The sequence below is a fragment of the Notolepis coatsorum genome, assembly GCF_963971535.1.
Source record: "Notolepis coatsorum genome assembly, chromosome: 19".
In the NCBI taxonomy this organism is placed as follows: domain Eukaryota; kingdom Metazoa; phylum Chordata; class Actinopteri; order Aulopiformes; family Paralepididae; genus Notolepis; species Notolepis coatsorum.
The window spans coordinates 4,041,574-4,066,365 of NC_140183.1; the positions used below are offsets into that span (position 1 = coordinate 4,041,574).

Genomic DNA, 24,792 nt, shown 5'->3' on the forward strand with positions numbered 1-24,792 from the left:
TAGAAGCAATAGAATAGGTAGTAAGTGTGAATAGAATAGAAGTACTTAACCCAGCAATGAACTCAACGTCTAAACCACAGGCATGCCGGTAGACGGTATGAAGCTGATCCATGACCTCAGTGGTGCACATAACCATGGTGGGGGTAGAACAGTCATTGCAATCTTGGCCACCACCCCGAGACATCCACCACCTTGGTCAACACTACGAGACAACCACTCAGAGAGATGGGGAGATGGGGACAGGGGTTCCCATGTTTGTAGTGGGCGGAGTTGTAGTGAGCATATATTTGCATACATGGTGACAGTAGAATCAAAGTATATAAGAAAATTAAGTTAAAGGATAGTTGATGATAAACATTTAATTTCATTATCTGAAATATTATATAATCATTAACCTCTTCCTCCTGTGCGGTCCATCGGCGGACCGCAAATGACATCACGTCATAAATCAATCTCTCCAGACTGTTTGACAAAAGTATAATTTTATTTTATTTATTTATTACAAACATATTCAAGTATAAACATCATAACCATGTCACAACAGCAGTTATAATGTATATTATCATCAATAAGTTAGTTTACCAATAGGTTAACCGTTAAAGTGTTATTAAATCGATTTTTTCGAACGACACTTCCCAAAAGCCTCTATGGGGTTTCAAGCAAATTACTTCTGTATGAATTTTTTTAATATCTCTTATTATTCGGGATAATACACCACACAACTTAACGTTATTGACATATATTGAAGCACAGTTAGTTTCTCTTCCCTATTTTTTGCATGTAGCAACAATTAGATTTGAAATTGGTTTCAAAATGGTAGCACCCTGATAAAAATAAAAAAAAGCTACTGTACATACAGTAGATTTCATTATCTGTTCTTATGCACGCCTGGTGATACTAAATACAAATTTAACTCTGGCATTTGAAATATAAGATTTGGCACAATCCATACATTTGCGAATTGGCTATAATAAGGTAATTTATAAGCCTGCTATTCTATATTCTATAATAATATTTCAAATTGCATTGGTCCGGATGGGAGAATTCAGTACTGTATCTACAAAACCTTCTGTTTTATCATCTTCCCTTTATTCATTTCCTTAGAGTTTTTTACACATATGTTGGATTATGTAATTGGTTTGTCATGACAAACTAATAATACATCGCTAATTTAACCTGTCTGAACCTCAGTACATCCATATGGTTTCTCTCTCCATCTCTCACTGCTATGCAGAGATGGAACACAAACGTTATGAAATTCAAGTTTATCTTTAAAAAACATCATTATTTTCAGAATTTCAAGACCAATATTAATAATACATGGAAAGATTAATAACACAATTCATATCCAAGACGGCAGATGAAATCCAATATGGCTGGCATAACAATGTTTTTTGTCTTTGGTAAATGCTGTGTTAGGTTTTTGTGTATACTAAGCATAAATAATATACATAATACAAAATGTTAGTAACATGTAGTGTCCTTTAGTAAAATGTAGTACTCTGTTGTAACGTATTATCCTTTAGTAACATGTAGCATTCTTTAGTAACATGAAGTATCCTGTAGTACAATTTAATATGTACTACCACTACCAGTATCATGTAATACACTGCAGTACTACTGCATATGCTTTATTATAGTCTCACACATTCATCTTCTATTTGACTGACATACTGTATGAATATAAAGACCCTGACTAACATTTGATTAACACTTGTGCTACAAAATAACAACACAAAATGTCAAGAGTTTGGATACCAAAAACCTTTTTATATACAAGCATAAACACTGAAGACATTCGTTATAATTTACATGGTATGCTGAGCAAGCTTCATGGTCCTTCTGATGTAAGCTGCCTGTAAGTAATGTAAACACGCGTGGGTGAGTTGTGTCATTACACTGTCGGCAATTGAGTGCTAGTGCTGTCTGATTTTGTGACTCCCCATCGAGGGCACTCCAAAACGAGGGGTAGGGCCAAGGGGAGGAATTGGACGCAGCCTAGGTCTGGCTAACTGACGTTACAACATATACTCGATGTTCACGATATAGTAATTTACTACATCGCATGTAGAACAAGCCACGATGCATCGAGTATACTGTGACAACTGTTGTCGTATTTTCTGTGAGGCTTTTACACACAGGTCCGTGTTTTGACAGGTTTGATGCATCTGAACCAATCACGTTGTCAGAAATCTGCACCAGCCAATGGGAGCTTGTTGTTTGTGGCAAACAAAGTACGAGGGCAAGCGTCCTCCGGTTGGTGTCAGTCAATAACAATATATAATATTAATATACAATAAAGGCTAAATAACAAATGTATAGGCCCAAAATCGTGGCAGTAAAATAGACTATACAAAGTTAACGTTGATGATAATATAATTGTACGCACTCCTCAACTGTTTATAGGATACTTCAGTCTCATCATATTGACTTTTCAATTGCAAATCTATCATGAGGAGTCATTACATATGACTGGACCATTGGCTCTGGTATTTCCATTGTCACTGTATAGTTTTGTGGCAAACAACGGTGCCTCATATTATGATATTGGGCAGAGAGCGACAATGTGAGAAACACGGAGCAGCACGCTCCCTCCCCCCTAGCTCTCTCTCTCTCTCTCTCTCTCTCTCTCTCTCTCTCTCTCTCTCTCTCTCACTCTCCCCCCCCCCTAGCTCTCTCTCTCTCTCTGAATGAAACGGAATGCATTTAGGTATCTCTCCGGAATCACATTTCAACCATAAGTGATTGAAAGTCACTTGGTTGCTGTCATGAGCCTACAGTGATCAATTAAATAAAACGTCCAACTCGCGCAACGACTCAGCAAAAAGTCGAGTCCCGTGGATATTATTGCGAGAGATAATTCATACATATGAAAAGCCAATGTGTAGTTTAGAATCTGTCCAGTGCTACAAGCTCTGCAGGGGTCCAACACCTATTCAACGTGCACACACCGCTCTGTCTCTCGGTGTGTGTGTGTGCGTGCGTGTATGTGCGTTTACATGACGCAATGTAGTTCTCTGGAAAACCGGGATAATTACAGCCATGCCAGTCTAGCAAGAATTAAACATATTTACAAGTCGCATTAAGTTTTGGAAATGAGGAGACACGTATACAACAGTTCAAAGCACTCAAAAATGCCATTTCTCTATTTTGACCGATTTCTGAAATGCCGACACTTTGGCCATTTCTGAGACATCCTCTCGGCTGAGACAAGGCCTTTGTTCACCTGCATGCGGGTGCAAACAGCGAGGTCCGACCCCCAAGGGCAAGCAGGCAAGCCTCGAGATTTTGTAATTGGGAGGAATCGTTTGGCTTAATAGGTATGTATAATCGGGTGTCATCAGCGTAAAGATAATGCCAAATTTGCGTATGATATTGCCGAGGGGTAGCATATAAACCGGAAATAGCAAAGGGCCCAGAACAGACCCTTGTGGGACACCGCATTGCACTGGGAGGGTTTCGGATGTTAAATCATTATAGACCACACAGTGTGTTCTATCAGTTGAATAAGATTTAAACCAAGCGAGTGCGTGACCCTGAATGCCAACATGATTCTCGAGCCGACTCAGAAGAATGGAATGATCGACAGTGTCAAAGGCTGCACTGAGATCAAGCAATAAGAGCACAGAAGTTAGGTTTGAATCTAGAGAGAGCAGTAAGTCATTTGTGACTTTGGTAAGCGCCGTTTCGGTGGAGTGTAAGGCTCTAAAGCCTGATTGAAAAGATTCATTAAGATTGTTATTTGATAGATGGTCAGTAAGTTGCGTTGCGACAATCCGTTCTAATATTTTGGATAGGAACAGAAGATTGCAGATAGGTCTGTAGTTTTTCAAGATTAGAGGGAACACTTTATTCATTCATTTCATTCATTCATTCATTCATTCATTCATTCATTCATATGATTCATTCATTCATTCATTCATTCATTCAACCTTTATGTAATCTTGAGAAATCACTAAATACATTCACTAAATACAGTGAATCTACCGGAATTAGTCTTGGTGACAATGATGCATATCAATGACATATCAACAACTTCCAAAGTGCCACGGTATGACAGACACACATGGTATAATTATATGAAGTAAGTAAGCTGAAACTCAATTATCTAGCCTATACAGGTATGCTAAAAAAAATGCTAAATATGTTTATGCTTTTACATTGCGTGTGTGTGTGTTTTCAGGTGAAGAGTGACTATATGCAGCAGATGGCAGACCAGGTGGAGCAGGATGTAGCTCTGAAGCTGGGCTGTCTGGAAATCAGGTACACACATAAACGCACACATGTGCTCCCTCATGTTGCTCCCTTGTGTTGCTCCCTCATGTTACTCCCTCATGTTGTTTCCTCATGTTGTTTCCTCATGTTCCTACCTCATGTTGCTCCCTCATGTTGCTCCCTCATGTTTCTCCCTCATGTTGTTCCTCATTTCTGTCACTCTGGTTGTCTTTCAGACGGTTCTTCAGAGAGATGCCTGGCAATGCCCTGGATAAGAAATCGAACTACGAGCTACTAGAGTAAGAAGTGATTGTACTCAACATTCATTCATGCGTAGCTATATCATATCACGTCTTCAGTTATTATTTATATACAGTACATGCCTGTCATCGATTTCATTGATATAAATAGTGTGAATCCTAGCGAGCAGTGATGTGTAATGTCTCTACAGGAAGGATGTTGGGTTGAGGAGGTTCTTTCCTAAGAGTCTACTGGAGTCTCTCAAGGTGAGCTACTGCTGAAACCACTGAACATGACCGTTCACATCCAAATCTGTTGTTTTCACATCTATATTCTTCAATGCTCATTTGGCTGGTGCAGCTTAAAATGGCATCTAATGTTTGATCATGCTGTCGTGGAAATTTGTGTTGGTTTGGTACTTAATAATCTCACAGGAAGTCTGTCAGAAAGGCCTTTTGCGAATCGCCACACATAGAAATGACACAACCACACGTACGCTGTGAACCCCCAGAAGAGCCCAATAAATACATTCCCAACTACACTGTGTGGAATTTGGTGAATCAAATCAAATCAGTTTATGACATATCTTTCGAAGCCCCATCTGTGTGACACAGATGCTCAGCTTAGGTCAGTTGTTCCTCTCGTTTGTGCGTTTCTTTAAGCAGGCACCGTCAGAGAACAGCAGTGTACTACTATGAGAACAGATTATATATATATATATTTAGCATATTTCTGTTGAAACTAGGAGCTTAACATTAACTCATTGACTGCCACGCTGTTTCCCCATCGTTACTCAATGGCGCCAGCGTTATTGACCATTTTCGCGATGCTTGCGGACCCATCGTGTGTTCTGTATTATAGCTATGGAGACAATAGTATGGTTCATTTGACAGGCATTGTTTATAGTCTAACACTGACAAACCAGTTAATTTCTACATACTTTAGTTTGTGCGCTATTACACGCTAAACATTGCTCCTTTCCAAAATAATCCAGTATTTTTTTCTAGATCGCGAGATATGACGTGTTATATGCATAGACCCAAATCGTTCGGGTTGCCCACCTGAAACCTATAGTATTTCCAAATCAAAGGTATATACCATATATAGATGTTTCTTCACAAAATCATCAAGGGGGGGGGGGGGGTCATTTTACGAAGCTGCATCGTTACCAAAAGCATGTTTTAGGTTAGGTAAAATAGACCTAGAATAGACCTTACCTTAGTCAGAAGGTACTCCAAAATGAATAATCCCATCGTGATCGCAATTATTCTTGTGCATTGGGCACGGCTATAATACGGGAAACAATGGGTTCCATGCGATCAAATCTCCGACAGATCGTTGTGTTCTGATTCACTTTGAAGGGGAAGGGAAGGGATTCCTCAAGCCGGAGGTACCTCAGTACTGAAAGACAACTGAGATCCCCAGTTTAAACGGTAGGCCATACTGCCACCTGGCGGGATCCGATCGTCATTGCCATTTTAACGTAGGCAGCGGTGCCAGGGAGACACAGGCAGCTCTGAGTGTTTAGAATGGGGATCAAAGGAGGCGGTCAGGTGGCGTAACGGAGATTGTGTTCGTCACCAAACCACGGAGCGGCTAGATTCGCCTGTTCGAATCCAGCTCACAGCTCCAAGATTCAAGATTCAAGATTCAAGAGTTTTAATTGTCACGGCATACAGGTATACAATGAAATGCGGCTGGTCTTGCCCGCAACGATGTGCAATACAGTGGTACAACATATAATAGAATCCAATAAAATACAGTGGTACAACATATTAATAGAATCCAATAAAACAGTGCAATAAACAGGTACATGGTGTGCCATCTCGGTATCTGTACATTAGTATTTACAGAGCATATAGGACATGCTAGTTAGCTTTAGTAGTGCAATACACTGTTCCTGATGTTATACTATTTTAAGTGGCCTTTCCTCTGGCCATAAGTGTGCGTGTGTGCGGCATGAGTGTTAAAGTGGCTGCTAGTGTGTGAGCGTGCTCAGCGTGCGTGTCGTGTATGTACTTGTGTGTGGATAGTTCAGTTTATGTGTCTCTCAATGTTCACCGTTCAAGGCTCTGATGGCCTGGGGGAAGAAGCTTAGCCTAAGCCTCTCCGTCTTAGTCTCTAGAATTCGCAGGCGTCTGCCTGACCTCAGCAGCTGGAACAGGCTGTTATTGGGGTGGTGGGGGTCTTTCATTATCCTGCAGGCTCTGGACTTGCACCAGAGCCGGGGTTGTCACCAGCTTGGCTGGCCGTTCACACTAATACAATTGGCAGTATTAGAGGGTGGGAGAAAACAGCGACTCCTACAGTTCGGTCGGGGCGCCTGCTAAGCGCAGATAGGGCTTGAGTGGGATAGTGTGATCCTTCCACACGCTACGCCCTCTCAATGAGAATCCGCGCTGCCAGGTGAAAAGAAGCGGTTGATTGGCTGGACGTGTGTCGGAGGAAGCACGTGGTAGCCTCCACTCTCCCAGACCGACTGGGGGGGGTAAGTGCGCAGCGACCAGGAAGGGGATTGGGAATTGGCATAACGACTAACATTGGGATGGGAGAAAAATCGGAGGAAAATGGAGGGGGAAAAAGATCAAAAAAAAAGGGGGGGGATCAAAGGAAAATTATACAATGGCATGGAAATATCATGATTCTGATTGGCTGAAACAGTCAAGTTAGCCGTTGTTATTTCGTATAACACACTCCACGTGACCCCAGATCCCTCCCACAACCGAATTATTATTATTTCTTTTTTTTTTATGAGTCTGAATGAGTCCGCCATAGATAGACAAATGGAAGTATGAATATATTTTGAACGAATCCTCCAAAAAAGATAGTCAACTGGAATATGTTAGTTTGTTACACATATGTTGGATTATGTAATTGGTTTGTCATGACCCATTGTGAAACAAAAGAAAAATCGTGAAAAAAAAAAGAAAAAATTAAAAAATAAATGGCAGTCGATATTTATATTATTATTTTTTCAGACTTGGATCTACTTTCTCTGTGGATGGTTTTGTGAATAAATCTCCATTATGCTTCAATTACTGTGTGTTTATTGTATAGCAATAAGGTTGGGTGAATTCGGCCATTGTATAAAAGCATTACATCACTTGAAGTCGTGTGTCATACTCATTAGATCACGCCTAGGGGGGGTCTAATAATAATAATAATACAGTCTTTAGGGGTCTAACGACCCTCCGCTGCGCGTCGGGACTAACAACCACCCCTAGGCGTGATCTAATGAGTATAACACACTCCTGCACGTGATGTAATGCTTAAATATCAAAGGATCTAAAAACGAGAAAACTCGTTTTTGGCGCTGAACGGTTGGCGACGAAACACGAGAATACTAGTTTTTGGCGGCCAATGAGTTAACAACGTAGCTCTTTAAAAACAAAGAAAAAAGTTAAAAAGGTTCAGCTCTCAAGGTGGCTAGAATGACACACACAAACACAAGCACACTCACATACACACACACACACACACACACACACACTTATGTTGTTGTTTGTCTTGTTTTGTGATTGAATTAGCAATATTATGGTTTTCTCTCTTACTTGTGTTTTTATTTATAGGCGAGGACTTTGTAGGGTTTCCTTCCTCACCTGCACAGATCTTTTCTTATTGTTTCATTGTGTACATTTGATTTGCTTTTGTTGTGTGATGTCTATACTGAACACTGTGACCTCTATTTTTACTTCTATTTTACATGCTATACTATTTTATTTCATACTTATCTTGTCTAGCACAGTCTCTGGAGCGTAACAGTAAGAAGCATTTTGTATAAAAGTATTCTGTACTTCTGTATGACAACTATTAAAGAAACTTGAACTTGAAACTTGAACTTGAATAAACAAGAAAAAACAAAACACAACAACACATGCCCACACCAATGTTTTCTGTGTCTGTCTCTCTCCCTTCAGGCCAAGACTCTTCGGAAGCAGATCCAGCAGACGTTTAAACAGTTTGCCAACCTGAACGATGAGCAAAGCATCCACAAGTTCTTTGAGATCCTGTCTCCCATCTACCGCTTCGATAAGGAGTGCTTCAAATGTGCTCTGGGGGTGAGTTCACACACACACACACACACACACACACACACACACACACACACACACACACACACACACACACACACACACACACACACACACACACACACACACACACACACACACACACACACACACACACACACACACACACACACACACACACACACACACACACACACACACACACACACACACACACACACACACACACACACACACACACACACACACACACACACACACACACACACACACACACACACACACACACACACACACACACACACACACCTGCCCCCGAAACAATGGTGACACAACACTTGGTTCTTTTCCACTATAGTGTGTGCAGGTTGGTTTGGTATGGGTATATTTATTACCAGTGTGGTGGTTTGGTACTGGCCGACTATTAACTCAATCAGCGCCATGGGTCTAGCCCATCTTTGTTCCTACTGCACCACCTCTCTAAGAGATAGGGATGCGTGGCGGTGTTTGCAGGGCTATATCTATATTCTATATTATAGCTATGGATACAATACTATATTTTGACATTTGACATCAACTATCCATCGTTTAATATGTGAAAAAGAATACATGTTTTCATGTTCGCGTGTTATACCGTGGTGAATATAAGTGTAGTTTCAGAGTGATCCAGCTAATTCCAGAAAATGGCGCTATGCAGCAATACGTGAATTTGACTAAAAGCGTTGGCGTTGCTCGCCTGGACACGCTACTATTTCCAAATCAAATGTATATTATAGGTATTATGTTTCATGGGCGGGGGGGGGGGGGGGGGTTGTTTTTTGATGCTTTGATCGTCACCAACGGTATATGTTTTGGAGTACGTTACACATGGTCGTTGCGATCGATGTGAAATCATGGTTGGATCAAAGCAGGATTGATGTCATATAGTTCTTACCTTCACTCGGAGGTACCCCAAAAAGAATATTCCATTTGTCTGATCGCGATTTCCAGTATTGGTGTCCATCGTGTCGCCAACATAATCCACCACAACACATGCATCGTGGGCATTGGACGCGTTTCAATGTGATAGAGTGAACCGCTTGACTCGCCTGACCAAAAAAACTGCGCCCGGAGTGAATTAAATTTAAAGGATAACTCCACTTTTTTTTTAAATTAGCTTATTTAACATCTTCCCTGGAGTTAGACAAGAAGATGCATACCTTTTTTGTCTCTGTGCGTGCATTTTAGCTTTGGGAATAGACGCTCCGTTAGCATAGCTTAGCTTCATCACTGGAAGTGGGGGAGGACAGTAGCCTTACAGTGCCTTACAGTGTATTGCAAGGTCTGACATTGACCAAACTTGATATGCATGACCTTGGTGGGCTCTAGGTCAACTCCTGAAAAGGGGGTCAATGTCAGACCTTGCAATCAAAAGTTAGGGGCGCACTGAAATTATGGCAAGGGTTATTAGCCCCCTAACTTTTGATTGCAAAGTCTGACATTGACCCCCTTTTCAGGAGTTGACCTAGAGCCCACCAAGGTCATGCATATCAAGTTTGGTCAATGTCAGACCTTGCAATACACTGTAAGGCACTGTAAGGCTACTGTCCTCCCCCACTTCCAGTGATGAAGCTAAGCTATGCTAACGGAGCGTCTATTCCCAAAGCTAAAATGCACGCACAGAGACAAAAAAGGTATGCATCTTCTTGTCTAACTCCAGGGAAGATGTTAAATAAGCTAATTTAAAAAAAAAGTGGAGTTATCCTTTAACACCGGGTGTGAAAAAAATGTTTAGAAGGGTGGGTGATACTGCCACCTAGCAGGATGCGGCCGGTATTGCACTCTAGCGATCTCAGAGTGATTCCCTATGGTAACCCCGAGGTTCGTGTGAGAGAAATGAATAAAAATATCGAATAAAATAAATAACGATGAAAACCCGACTACTCGAGTATGGCGCTGAACGGTTGGCGAGTTAACCCGACTATCCTCGGGTCTGGTGCTGATTGATTTAAAGGCTGTTTTCAGGGATATGGTGATTCTGTCCCCCTCCTATAGTGGTTGACCAATATGGGTTTTCCAATGGCCGATAATGATATTTAGAGAGCCGGGTGGCCAGTGGCTGATATAATGATAATTTATTTAGCATCTGAAAAAAATCAACAATTGAATATTAACTCATTCTGCGCCATCGCTTAATGCGCCAGAGGGCGCTAGTACGCAATCGCTTTAATCAATGGGGGGACTGCGAGATTTGCGATTGCTTAAAATATATCTTATATTATAGCTATGGGTCTAATACACCCGTCGATTGTCAGTGAGTTGCTTCCAGTCAACATGTACAAAACGGATAGTTTTTTCATCCATACATTTCCGTTTTATACCGTTTTGAATATGAGTATAGTTTTGGTGATTCTTAGTAATCCCAGTAAAAGACGCGATAATAGCCCTTTAGTGGAATACACTAAACACGTTGTCATTTTTCGCCTGATTATCGAATCTTCCTGAAATTAATGCTAGATTATCATTATTACCCTTCCTCATGCATACATGAAATGGCCCTCATAGCGCGGGGCGCCCCCCGCCACCTCCTGCACCCAACGGCACACAGCCACACACACACACACAGCGTCGATCGCGGTATAAAGAAATCAACGCAAGATTTTATATATAGTGTTCTTACCTTATCTCTGATGTAATGCAAAAGAAATAATCCAATTATCTGATCGCCATTCCAAATACTGCTTGTGGAGGTCCGTCCCACATTACCGAGCGTTACAAATGAACGGGCGGGCGGGGTTAGTGTACCATGACATCGTTGTAAAGGCCTGCCTCGTCTGAGTATTTAAACCCCGACCGCACGGCTCAGATCAGCCCTGAAGAGAAACGACACCATTTCTAATGGAGTGCAATACCAGCTGGAAGGTGTAGGCGGCGGTAGTCGCCCTTTTGCGAGCTCAGACCCATTCCCAATGATAACATCAGGCTGGATGGATGAAAATGAATGGATATAGCTAATAAAAGAAATAACGACCAAAACCCGACTATACTCGTGATTGGCGCTGAACGGTTGGCGAGTTAACCCGACTATACTCGTGACTGGCGTTGAATGAGTTAACAAATGAGACATACAAATTAGACACATTCATTTAAAATCAATTGAGGAGTGCTACATTTTTATGTTAACACTTTCTGCGCCAAAAACGTCGTACAACAGGTTTCAAGTTCATGCGAATTCTGCCAGATCACGGCGTACAACATTATTTTGATCATATTTCATATTTTTGCCATGGTATTCATATTTCCCTCACGGAGGCTGGTCTGATGCTGTGGGACTCGGCACAACTCTGCAACGCTTCAATACTGCCACCTGGTGGATGATCGGCGAGTTGCCAAACCGGAAATGCCGGTTGGATATCGGTGCGTCTCCTAAATACGTCCGGCCACTCGCTTATCGTTGCGGGACTCAAGACACACGTCCATGTGTAGCGATCGCTGCCATAACTCAATAATCGACATGATTTGGGCTGTTATTATTATTATACAAACCGGAAATGGATCGCCTCGATCCCCATCAAATAACTGGGATCTTTTTGCTCCAGTGTCATCGCCCGGTAAGAGGAGGCTGACGTTACTTTCAGCCTGTTTGTTTATTATTATCCATGCAAACTGCTCTGATCTATACATCACCCATACTACATGAAGCATTTAACGACGATCACAGAATTATAAACGACCCCCCCCCCCCCCCGTTCTCCCGCGCATGATCAGTCATAACGGTTAGTACCATGTACAGTTGACATTTTTAATATAGAGTGGATCGGTATCAAATGGCATTTGATAATCTATATATGCGTTTATGCCTATATCTCACGTTCTAGGAATTACTGCAGAAAACGATAAAAACATATTTATATTCTAGACGGTATTTTTGTATGAATGTGTGAATGAAAAAGTAAAACGTTCCTACATCCTGAACGATAGATAATCGATGTTGAATGGGCCATAGTAATGTCAATTTAGCAATACAATTTAAAAAGTTATAGCCCTGCAAAGAAGGGGAACATCTCCATAGGCTTAGACTGGTGGCAGTGATCAAACATTGATGGATATAAGCGTGGCAGTTAATGTGTTAATCAGCCATGTAGATGTGGTTATGTAGATTATTTCAAAACGATATCTGCACGATTGATTAACTGGACCGATATCACTACTCTCCTACAGAACAGTAGTCCAGTGGATAACCAAAGGGGGGGGGGGGGGGGGGGGGGTCTATGATACATTTAGTTAAGTTGAACCTTTATTAATCCCCTTGGGAAAATTCGTCCTCTGCATTTGGAGCAGTGGGCAGCCACACAGTGCGACGCTTGGGGAACCACTCCAGTTGTGATGCCAGTACATTGGTCAAGGACGGTGGCAGGAAACCTGGCATGCATGTCTTTTGGCCTTTACAGAGAGTCAATTAGACATTTACATCTTGACTGTACTAAGTCATAGAGCTAGGCAGAACCATGGATGGATTTTAACTATGGTTGATGCTGCTAGATCACTCAGGGACATTGGCCGTCAGTTTGGCCCGTCAGTTTTTGGCCAAACTGCAAAAGCCACAAGTCGTCATAGTTTTTTCATCTTAAAAGGTGTTTATAAATCTCTCCTCTAACCCTAACCCTAACCACTCACTCCACTACCTACAAATGAAAAATAAATGTAAAAGTATCCTTCTGGGCCGTGGGATCTAGCATCTACCTTTGCAGTGGCAGATATTTTAGTCCCTCAGTTCTGTTCCGCGTCTGTTGCTAAGTAACTGATTCCATGTCGGCTGATATTGTTTAGAATGTCGACCATATATAGTGAGAGATTAACGCACATGGACAGAGGCTGCCGGGCTGCAGGATCATGGTTTTGAAGGTAGAACCTGCACACTGTGTATAGTATAATTTAGACGTATTTATTAATCAGACAAATGGACGTTTCGATCCATGACAGATCTTCGTCAGGTCAATTCAATGTTGGCCATCTCACCGTGGTGATTAGGGTTCAGATCATCATCGAAGCTGACATCAGTTAATACAATGTAACGTCGAGAATAAACTTTTATAATTTGTATTAATATATATATATATATTTATTTTGTCTTTTCTTTTGTTGAAGCTGCACCGGGTCATTTTGGGTTACAAACGCTTGAAATTATTATTAGACACAAATCCCAAAAAATAACATTTTGATACAAAGTGAACCACTATTGCACTTAGAGGAAGCTGCTTTGTATGATGCAGGTGGTGGAAGGGTAGGAACACTGTGGGTGACATTGTAACTAGGACTGCAACAACTAATCGATTACTAATCGATTATAAATAGGGATGCTCGATATTGGCTTTTTTACCGATACCGATATATACCGATATTGTCCAACTTTTAATTTCCGATACCGATATCAACCGATACCGATATATGCAGGGTTCCCCCCCCCCCCAAAAAACGGAATAATCTCAGGTAATTAACACTACATATCTCTTATTGTGAAATTAACACAACATTATGCATACTTTTGACAATAAATTAAATCTGAATTTGTTCTTACTTGCTTGCCTGGGTAAATAAAGGTTATAGAAATGTAAAAAAATAATAATTTTTTTTTTTTTTTTTTTTGAAAACCGATACCGATATTTTCCGATATCACATTTTAATGCCAATATCGGCCGATAATATCGGACATCCCTAATTATAAAAGATAGTTTTTATAATGGATTAGTTGGGTCTATGTTGGTCTATGTCAGGGCTATTCAACTGGCGGCCCGCGGGCCAGATCCGGCCCGCGGGATGATTCTGACCGGCCCGCCAAAGATTACATGATAATAAAAAAATATATATTTTTTTTAATATATTTTTTTATTTTTATTTTTTTACTTTTTTCTTTTCATGTCAACGTTAACACGCACAATTGAGCCAAAAGTCACTCAATTAATGACAGATTTCATTGATAAATTGAGGGAAAACTTTGCAAGTCGATTTGATGAATTTGACATGTCCAGAGAATTGATGCATTTTGTGAGCAACCCATTTGCCAATGTAGCTGCTATTTCCACAAAAGGACAAGAGTTCCTTGCATCACTTCACATTGATGAAGGTCTCCTGCAACTTGAAATAATTGACATGCAAGCATCATCTGCTCTGAAGCAGGCACTTGAGAATGAATCCACCACAACATTTTGGATAAAGTGTATTCATGTCAAGACATTCCCCAAAATAAAAACGCTGGCAATATCTGTGCTAACAATGTTTGGCTCAACATACACCTGTGAATCCAGTTTCTCTCACATAATAATAATAATAATAATAATAATAATAATAATAATAATAATAATAATAATAATAATAATAATAATAATAATAATAATAATAATAGAACCCAAGGTCGCTTTACAATCAGGACAAAAAATAGGGCAAGGAAAGTAGGGGGGGGGGAGAGGGGATGAGGGAAAGTAGGGGATAATGGACCTAATTTAATCTAAAACTAACTGATGGGGAAAGCCTTGGTGAAGAGGTGTGTTTTTAGAGCGGATTTGAAGGTGTCCAGGGTTGGGGCGTTGCGGATTTAATGCCATTAAAACAAGCAACGTGCCTCCTTGACAAATGAGCATTTGCATCACTGTTTGCGGGTAGCCCTCACTTCCTATGAACCCTTTTTCTCTGCCATTGCCCAGTCAAATAAGTGCAATCGCTCTCATTAGATGTGTGTATGTAGGCTAGGCCTGTCTGCCCCCCACCCCCCCTGATGTTTGAGAGTTAAGAGTGGACAATAAGTGCTAATAAGATGCTATGATTTGCTGTTGTTGCACAGACATGAAGCACTTTTTCATAAGCTCAGCTGCACTATAAATGTGTTTTTTTGTTCAAGTGTTGATGTTAGAATGTTCAGATGCACATCATGCACTTGTTTGTTTTTTATTTTATTTTTATATTGAAATGTTGAAGAGGAGATGTTGCAGTTGTTGCACAGTCATAAATGAAGCACTTTCTGCAGGAGATGTTGCAGATGTGGCACATAAATGAAGCACTTTTTTTGAAAAGTATACTACTTTTGCAATGTAGTTAAATAAAAGTTGTGAAAATGTGGTTGCGTGTTGTGTCAAGTGTACATATATTCATAGCACAGGGAGGCGCCGTGGCAGTCCGGCCCCTGGCGCCTTGGGTTTCTGACAATGTGGCCCCCTGAACAATTAAGTTGAATAGCCCTGGTCTATGTTGTGCTGCACCTGGTCTGTTGTTGACGCCATTTGATGAGCAAAGCCTGTTAACACTTAGTTTATGTTTTAGGTTTTTCTTTATTATCATTTAAACCGTTCCTTTCAAACTGATTACTTTTTGTTTAAAAAAATAACAATTTATTTCGCTCTTGATGTATAGCATACATTATGTTTGCCTTTTGTTTTATAGCCTTCAATTTGCAAGTTGTTTTGAAAGCATTGTACAAGACGAGGAATAACGTTTCGTTTTTTGCAATAAATTATAGTTATTTTCTTTTTATCCAAATGATCAATTAATCGTTTCAATAATCAATAGATAAAGCGGCTAGGTGGCGCAGTGGGCAAGGCACTCACCACCAACGCAGAAGATGCTGGGTTCGAGCCCAGCTCTTGGCGTTGCTACCGGCTTGGCTGGTCGTTCACACTAATACAATTGGCAGGGGTGGGAAGCCGGTGGGGTGGGGATCGGACGTTGTGGACAGCGACTCCTACAGGTCGGTTGGTGCGCCTGTACAGCAGAATCAGGAAGCGACGAGGGTGGCGTGTCCCTCCCACGCAGACCCTCGCCGCTGAGAGATCGCGCTGTGCAGGTGAAAAGATGCGACGGCTGCCTCCTCGAGTACCGGAGGGGACACGTGATGCAAGGCTTCGTCCACATTGCAGCCGGCCTGTGGGAGGCATGGCCTAACAGCGTTCGAGACAGGGGAGGGTAGAATTGGACAAAATACGAAATTGGGGAAGGGAGAAAAATAGAAAATAGGGGAGAAAAAGTAGATAAAAAAATAATAATAATCAGAATAGTCATTAGTTGCAGCCCTAACTGTAACCATTGTTCTGTGAGTGAAGAGACCATCTCTCCACATTGAGTCCACTCAGAAGCAGGCTTCCATCGAATACAACCGGCAGGGTATTGGGCACACCTGTGCCTTTATATACCCGAGTGTGCCAGCGTGAAATTCCTGAATGACCCCCCGGCTGACAGACGACGTGGATAATTAATTTAAGACACATCAGTAGTCCTGTCATTGCTCTGGGATATAAGACACAGGTGCGTCTGAGTGGACTCAACGTGGAGAGATGGTCTTCATACGCGATAGAGAACCACAGCCAAACTGATCATTTCTACATTTACATTTACATTAAATGAGAGAAATAGTGCGGCTAGGTGGCGCAGTGGGCAAGGCGCTCGCCACCAACGCAGAAGATGCTGGGTTCGAGCCCAGCTCTCTGCGTTGCTACCGGCTTGGCTGGTTGTTCATACTAATACAATTGGCAAGTGTTAGAGGGTGGGAAGCTGGTGGGTGGGGATCGGACGCTGTGGACAGCGACTCCTACAGGTAGGTTGGTGCGCCTGCGCAGTAGAATCAGGAAGCGACTGGGGCTCCCACGCAGACCCCCGCCGCTGAGAGATTGCGCTGTGCAGGTGAAAAGATGCGACGGCTGCCTCCTCGTGTACCGGAGGGGACACGTGATGCAAGGCTTCGTCCACATTGCAGCCGACCTGTGGGAGGCGTGGCCTAACAGCGTTCGAGACAGGGGAGGGTAGAATTGGACGATACGAAATTGGGGACGGGAGAAAAATAGAAAATGGGGAGAAAAAAGTGGATAAAAAAAAATAGAAATTAGAGAAATCTTTGTCATTTACTGTAGCTGACGCTTTTATCCAAAGCCACTTCCAAGTTGTGTACAACAGGTCAACAGGAAGGGTACGACTCTTAGCAGCTAAGTAACATTGTTTGTCAAAGAGTGTTGAACTTGGGTGCTACAGACTTGAGTGCATAGTACAGTATAGATAGACATAGTATGTGGTAGTATAAGCAAGGACGGTTATTTAGTAGCAAAGTGCATGATAGTAAAAGATTCATTCATTTAATTGAATTTCTAGTTTCAAATAGTGCTGCAGGGATACAGTCTCTCTCTCTCTTGTGACACTCTACATAGTCAATACTATATATCATACTTTATTTTAACTCGTTAGTTAGTTAGTTTTTTAGTAAAAGTGGGGGTAAAAATTACTCCAGTAAAAGGTGCAGCGCTTTTTACAATTTTTTTCCACACATTTGACCTGTTCACTCACACGTTCACACGACGGCGGAGGCGACCGTGCGAGGTGCCCACCTGCTCATCGTGGGAGCAGTTAGGGGTTACGTGTCTCGCTCAAGGTGCTCTACCTCCCCCGAGCCACTGTCGCTCCGGTACTCAAATAAGTTGCAGTACTTATAAATCTACTGCCATTATAGTAACTAGAATAAGTGTAATTAGTTACTTTCCACTTCTGGGCCCAGCAACATGGGTAATACTGGATGTGATGGCTTTGGGTGATATACTGGTATTTATTGTATAATACAGTTGAGTGTTTCTAAGTGTGTTAGAGTGCCATCTAGTGGCTGTAAAGCCTCCTCTCTCCCACAACACAGCTGCTGGTGATGGTGGTGGTGTTTTACAAGAGAAACGATGGCACTTATTCACAGTTCTAAACTTAAAGGGTTTTTGTGAGTGACAACAGACCATCAGTTATACTGAACAGTATAGACTTAGACCATTCTTTTGACTGAACAGTATAGACTTAGACCATTCTTTTGACTGAACAGTATAGACTTAGACCATTCTTTTGACTGAACAGTATAGACTTAGACCATTCTTTTGACTGAACAGTATAGACTTAGACCATTCTTTTGACTGAACATTATAGGGAGGTGTAGTCTGACGTCACTGGTTGTTCCACCCGTATAGGGATGTATCATTGGGAAAATGGATTATCGGCTATTGTAACAATTCTGCCGCATGGAAATTGAAAAGCTTTCCATTTTTGCACAAAATGAGTTCCCTTCTATCACTAACATTATTGCATTTTTGGTTGAAATAAAATTTGGCGATTTCTTTTTTAATGATTAATTGCGAATATTTTCATGTTGAGCTATAGCTTGTGGATGAATAAGCGCAGAAAGGTACACCATGCCAATGTTAATGCTTTATTTGTTTTAAACGAGACGATTTAGAAATGGGCAATGGGGAAATACATTGGGTTGGACAGAGGGTGGAACACGAAAAACAGCAATGACGTCACCACTACACCTCCCTATAGACTTAGACCATTAGTGTAACTGAACAGTATAGACTAATTAGACCATTTGTTAGCAACACCCATACTGTATATCACAGACACCCTGATTGGTGATCCCCTTTGAATTGCCCATCTGAGATTTCTTCCTTTTGTTTCCCTGTTGCTAGGTTACAGGGATTTGTTCCTTATCTTCACTGGGGAAAGTCTGGGGGTGTTGTACAAGTGTGGATATTATGTGTGTGTGTTTTTTTTTTTTTAATTGTGGATATATTGTGATGTTACTTGTTGATGATCTGTGAAGCCCATCGAGCCAACTCGTTGTTATTTTGGGCTATACAAATACATTTGACTCGACTTGACTTGACTTGGTGTCACTGAACTCAAATGATTGAGATATAATCACTTTATCACTTTTTGGAATCTAATCTTTCTCCGTCAAAAGTGCATAAAATCACGTCGCTTCAATTTCTGACATGTTGTGTACATACATGGCTATCTGTATTTTGACCTTTTTTTTTTTTTTTTTTTTACTCTGCTCTTTCTTCCCCTTCTCTCTTCCCCCTCTCTCTCTCCCTCACCCTCTCCCCTGTCTCTTCCCCCCCTTTCTCTCCCTCACCCTCTCCCCTGCTCTCCCCCCCCCTCTCTCTCCCTCACCCTCTCCCCTGTCTCTTCCCCCCCTCTCTCTCCCTCACCCTCTCCCCTGCTCTCCCCCCTCTCCCTCCCTCACCCTCTCCCCTGCTCTCCCCCCCCCCTCTCTCTCCCTCACCCTCTCCCCTGCTCTCCCCCCCCTCTCTCTCTCCCTCACCCTCTCCCCTGTCTCTTCCCCCTCTCTCTCCCTCACCCTCTCCCCTGCTCTCCCCCCCTCTCTCTCTCCCTCACCCTCTCCCCTGCTCTCCCCCCTCTCTCTCTCTCACCCTCTCCCCTTCTCTCTTCCCCCTCTCTCTCTCCCTCACCCTCTCCCCTGCTCTCCCCCCTCTCTCTCTCCCTCACCCTCTCCCCTGTCTCTTCCCCCTCTCTCTCTCCCTCACCCTCTCCCCTGTCTCTTCCCCCCCTCTCTCTCTCCCTCACCCTCTCCCATGCTCTCCCCCCCTCTCTCTCTCTCACCCTCTCCCCTGTCTCTTCCCCCTCTCTCTCTCCCTCACCCTCTCCCCTGTCTCTTCCCCCCCTCTCTCTCCCTCACCCTCTCCCCTGTCTCTCCCCCCCTCTCTCTCTCCCTCACCCTCTCCCCTGTCTCTCCCCCCCCTCTCTCTCTCCCTCACCCTCTCCCCTGTCTCTCCCCCCCTCTCTCTCTCCCTCACCCTCTCCCCTGTCTCTCCCCCCCCTCTCTCTCCCTCACCCTCTCCCCTGTCTCTTCCCCCTCTCTCTCTCCCTCACCCTCTCCCCTGCTCTCCCCCCTCTCTCTCTCCCTCACTCTCTCCCCTGTCTCTTCCCCCTCTCTCTCTCTCCCTCACCCTCTCCCCTGCTCTCCCCCCCCTCTCTCTCTCCCTCACCATCTCCCCTGTCTCTTCCCCCTCTCTCTCTCTCTCCCTCACCCTCTCCCCTGCTCTCCCCCCCCCCTCTCTTACAGTCAAGTTGGGTGATATCAGTGGAATTGGCAATCGGCCCAGAGGAGGGGATCAGTTATCTGACGGATAAAGGCTCCACAGTGAGTCACGACACACTACATGTATTGATCCGGGTTCATATTCACAAAGTCTCTCAAAGTGAGTGCACTGATCTAGAGTCAGCTTCAGTCCTGTTGGGTTGAGGTTCAAGGTCATGATTTTGTTTTGTTTACACTTGTTTACGTACTTGACTTTCTATTCTTTACTTGTATTATACTTTTTATACTTATCCTTTTATATAGCACACTCTCGGGAGCAATACGGAAAGAAGCAGTTCATATAAAAGTATCCTGTATTTCTACATGACGACTAATAAAGAAACTTGAACTTGTGCACAGCTTCACCTTTACATTGTCGGTTATTTGGCGGGTGGTCTGGAGTCGGACGATTCATATTTGGTGTGTGCCAACGTTCACAAAGGCTAGAACAGAGGACGGGTAAAAAAGAAAACGATCCTCACCGTGGCGTCAGGAACGTCTGCTCGTTATGCTCTGCTAATTTGACTAGCTAGCTTCGTCACCCTCACCTGCTGCATAAACTGATTTAAATTTGTTTGACGAGTCAGCCTTGTGGACATGTCCCACACTAGATAAGAGTTTGCATTGGACCTCATGATCGAAAGTGTACATAACTATCTTCCTAACTATCTTTGTAAGTAGTTTGTAAGAACAAATAACAACAGCACTACAGGCCAGAGGTCAGTGCTCTTCTAAGCTCAAATGGAGGTGTTGTTTGACGCAACACTCCCTCCTAGTGGCTGAAGTAGTTCTCTAGGTACATACAGTATGTTTATTGATCTGATATATACAGTATGTTTATTGATCTAATATATACAGTACATATGTTTATTGATCTAATATATACAGTATGTTTATTGATCTAATATAAACAGTAGATATGTTTATTGATCTAATATATACAGTAGATATGTTTATTGATCTAATATATACAGTAGATATGTTTATTGATCTAATATATACAGTAGATATGCTTATTGATCTAATATATATACAGTAGATATTTATTCATTCAAACCTTTATTTATTCTCGAAAAGGACAATTGAGGTCACCCTCATTTTCAATGTCGTCGAGACTTAGACATTTTTAATAATAATAATAATAATAATAAATAATAACTATCTATATAGCACCCTTCACACATGGACCGCAGCCCAAAGTGCCCCACAGCAAGTAGCACAAAATGAACATAGGCAACGTAGAACGTGCAGACATCGGAATAGGCATAAAAATAAGTACAGTGTTGCTCGAAGACACGTGAACCCCCCCCCGGAACAGCCAGTCCCCCAAACACCCCACACATCAACCCCCACCACATTAGTGGTCTGCAAGGACCTTGAAATAAAGCCCGAGCCCTGCCCGAGCCCGTGAACTTCAGGCCCTGCCCGAAAATAAGCCCGACTGTAAATAATATTTTAAGCCCTAGCCCGCATGAAAACCCGAAAAAAATTATTATTATTATTATTATTAAAATATAATTTGTTTTGTATTTGTTTTAAATATTCGAAACACGGTTTTATATGAACGTAATAAATAAACAAAACTAAGAAGCATTTACATAGCCTGTTTCGCAATGCCGTCTCTCCCAGTGCTCGCTTATATAGACTGACTCACACATCAGCCTCAAAATGTATTGAAGGCTATAGAATCTTCTTTGACACACACACACACACACACACACACACACACACACACACACACACACACACACACACACACACACACACACACACACACACACACACACACACGACACACAATAGCCTACTCAGTCAAACAAACAAACAGAAAACAGAAATCAGATTTCGAGCAGAGCAACAAAACAGGTAGCGAGTCGCGACCCAGCAAATAATAAACATATCACTCACCACGACGTCAGCAACGCGTTGAACACCGTTAACAAAACCGGCTACATACATCCCAAGAACAAATTAAAACGTTCGCCAACTGGCTATATTCCAACACAACCAATCGAGTTGAACTTGTCCCCTGAGTTCTCTCTGCGCGCTGCAGTAATTACATCCAAATGTTTCTCTGGCGCAAAAGAGAAAGCGAATCTTAAAACGAAGGTTATCATATAACCCTAGTTATATGAAGAAAAAAAACGGCGGTGCCCAGGCCCGGCCGAGCCCGAATTATTTATAAAAAAAAAAAGCCCTACCCAGCCCGAACCCGCCGGGCCGGGCCGGGCCGGGCCCCGTCGGGCCTGGGCAAGGTTGCAGTGCACTACACCACATCCCCATACAAGACACACTCCCTGATAAAGCACGTCATGACCGAAGGAAAACACAAACAGCCCGCGTGTCACTCACATCGCCATACATATGTTTATTGATCTAATATATACATTATATATTTATTGATCTGACATATGCAGTAGATATGTTTATTGATCTGGTATATACAGTAGATATGTTTATTGATCTAATATATACAGTAGATATGTTTATTGATCTGGTATATGTAGATATGTTTATTGATCTGGTATATACAGTAGATATGTTTATTGATCTGGTATATGTAGATATGTTTATTTATCTGGTATATACAGTAGATATGTTTATTTATCTGGTATATACAGTAGATATGTTTATTGATCTGGTATATGTAGATATGTTTATTTATCTGGTATATACAGTAGATATGTTTATTGATCTGGTATATGTAGATATGTTTATTTATCTGGTATATACAGTAGATATGTTTATTGATCTCATACATGTAGATGTAGGTCTTTGTGGTTTGTGTAGATGTAGGTCTTTGTGGTTTGTGTCGACTGTTCTAATGGCCTCCTGTAAATATGTACTCCAGCATGTACAGTCATGCATTCATGTGTATATCCCCCTCCCTCTCCCCCCATGCCTCCCCCTCTCTGTCTCCCTTCCTCCCAGCCCACCCATCTAGCTAACTTCACCCAGGTCCAGTCTATTCAGTATTCTGCTATGGAGGAGAAGGATAGGAAAGGCATACTGCAGCTTAATGTAGCTGGAGCTCCAGAGGTAACACACACACACACACACACACACACACACACACACACTTTCTTTCCAGTGATTGGATGGCGTGCACATTTTTGCATTTTTCTGTAAATTACTGAATTAACGTTCCATCTAAACCAGCCTACAGGACGAATATTAGACCTTTATTTTATTACATGAGGAATGTTAGACCATTTAAACGAGCCTAGAGGAGGAATGTTAGACCATTTAAACCAGCTTACATGAGGAATGTTAGACCATTTAAACCAGCTTACATGAGGAATGTTAGACCATTTAAACCAGCTTACATGAGGAATGTTAGACCATTTAAACCAGCCTACAGGAGGAATGTTAGACCATTTAAACCAGCCTACAGGAGGAATGTTAGACCATTTAAACCAGCCTACAGGAGGAATGTTAGACCATTTAAACCAGCTTACATGAGGAATGTTAGACCATTTAAACCAGCCTACACGAGGAATGTTAGACCATTTAAACCAGCTTACATGAGGAATGTTAGACCATTTAAACCAGCTTACATGAGGAATGTTAGACCATTTAAACCAGCCTACATGAGGAATGTTAGACCATTTAAACCAGCTTACAGGAGGAATGTTAGACAATTTAAATCAGCCTACAGGAGGAATGTTAGACCATTTAAACCAGCCTACAGGAGGAATGTTAGACCATTTAAACCAGCTTACATGAGGAATGTTAGACCATTTAAACCAGCTTACAGGAGGAATGTTAGACCATTTAAATCAGCCTACAGGAGGAATGTTAGACCATTTAAACCAGCCTACATGAGGAATGTTAGGCCATTTAAACCAGCTTACATGAGGAATGTTAGACCATTTAAACCAGCTTACATGAGGAATGTTAGACCATTTAAACCAGCCTACAGGAGGAATGTTAGACCATTTAAACGAGCCTACATGAGGAATGTTAGACCATTTAAACCAGCCTACATGAGGAATGTTAGACCATTTAAACCAGCTTACAGGAGGAATGTTAGACCATTTAAATCAGCCTACAGGAGGAATGTTAGACCATTTAAACCAGCTTACATGAGGAATGTTAGACCATTTAAACCAGCCTACAGGAGGAATGTTAGACCATTTAAACCAGCTTACATGAGGAATGTTAGACCATTTAAACCAGCCTAGAGGAGGAATGTTAGACCATTTAAACCAGCCTACAGGAGGAATGTTAGACCATTTAAACCAGCCTACATGAGGAATGTTAGACCATTTAAACCAGCCTACATGAGGAATGTTAGACCATTTAAACGAGCCTACAGGAGGAATGTTAGACCATTTAAACCAGCATACAGGAGGAATGTTAGACCATTTAAACCAGCCTACATGAGGAATGTTAGACCATTTAAACGAGCCTACATGAGGAATGTTAGACCATTTA

The 24,792-nt window shown here is 42.0% G+C and overlaps 1 protein-coding gene across 1 annotated transcript in view; it reads left to right on the forward strand.

Annotated features, from left to right (window-relative positions):
- ptk2ab (protein tyrosine kinase 2ab) overlaps positions 1-24,792 on the forward strand; it is a gene marked incomplete at its 5' end in the record, with an annotated part of 181,706 nt that overhangs the window by 90,890 nt on the left and 66,024 nt on the right. The window contains 6 exons of the mRNA XM_084335922.1: positions 4,184-4,263; positions 4,452-4,514; positions 4,667-4,721; positions 8,373-8,513; positions 20,341-20,418; positions 23,287-23,394. Of these exons, the coding sequence (XP_084192048.1) occupies positions 4,184-4,263; positions 4,452-4,514; positions 4,667-4,721; positions 8,373-8,513; positions 20,341-20,418; positions 23,287-23,394 (525 nt within the window). The remainder of the gene's footprint in view (positions 1-4,183; positions 4,264-4,451; positions 4,515-4,666; positions 4,722-8,372; positions 8,514-20,340; positions 20,419-23,286; positions 23,395-24,792) is intronic.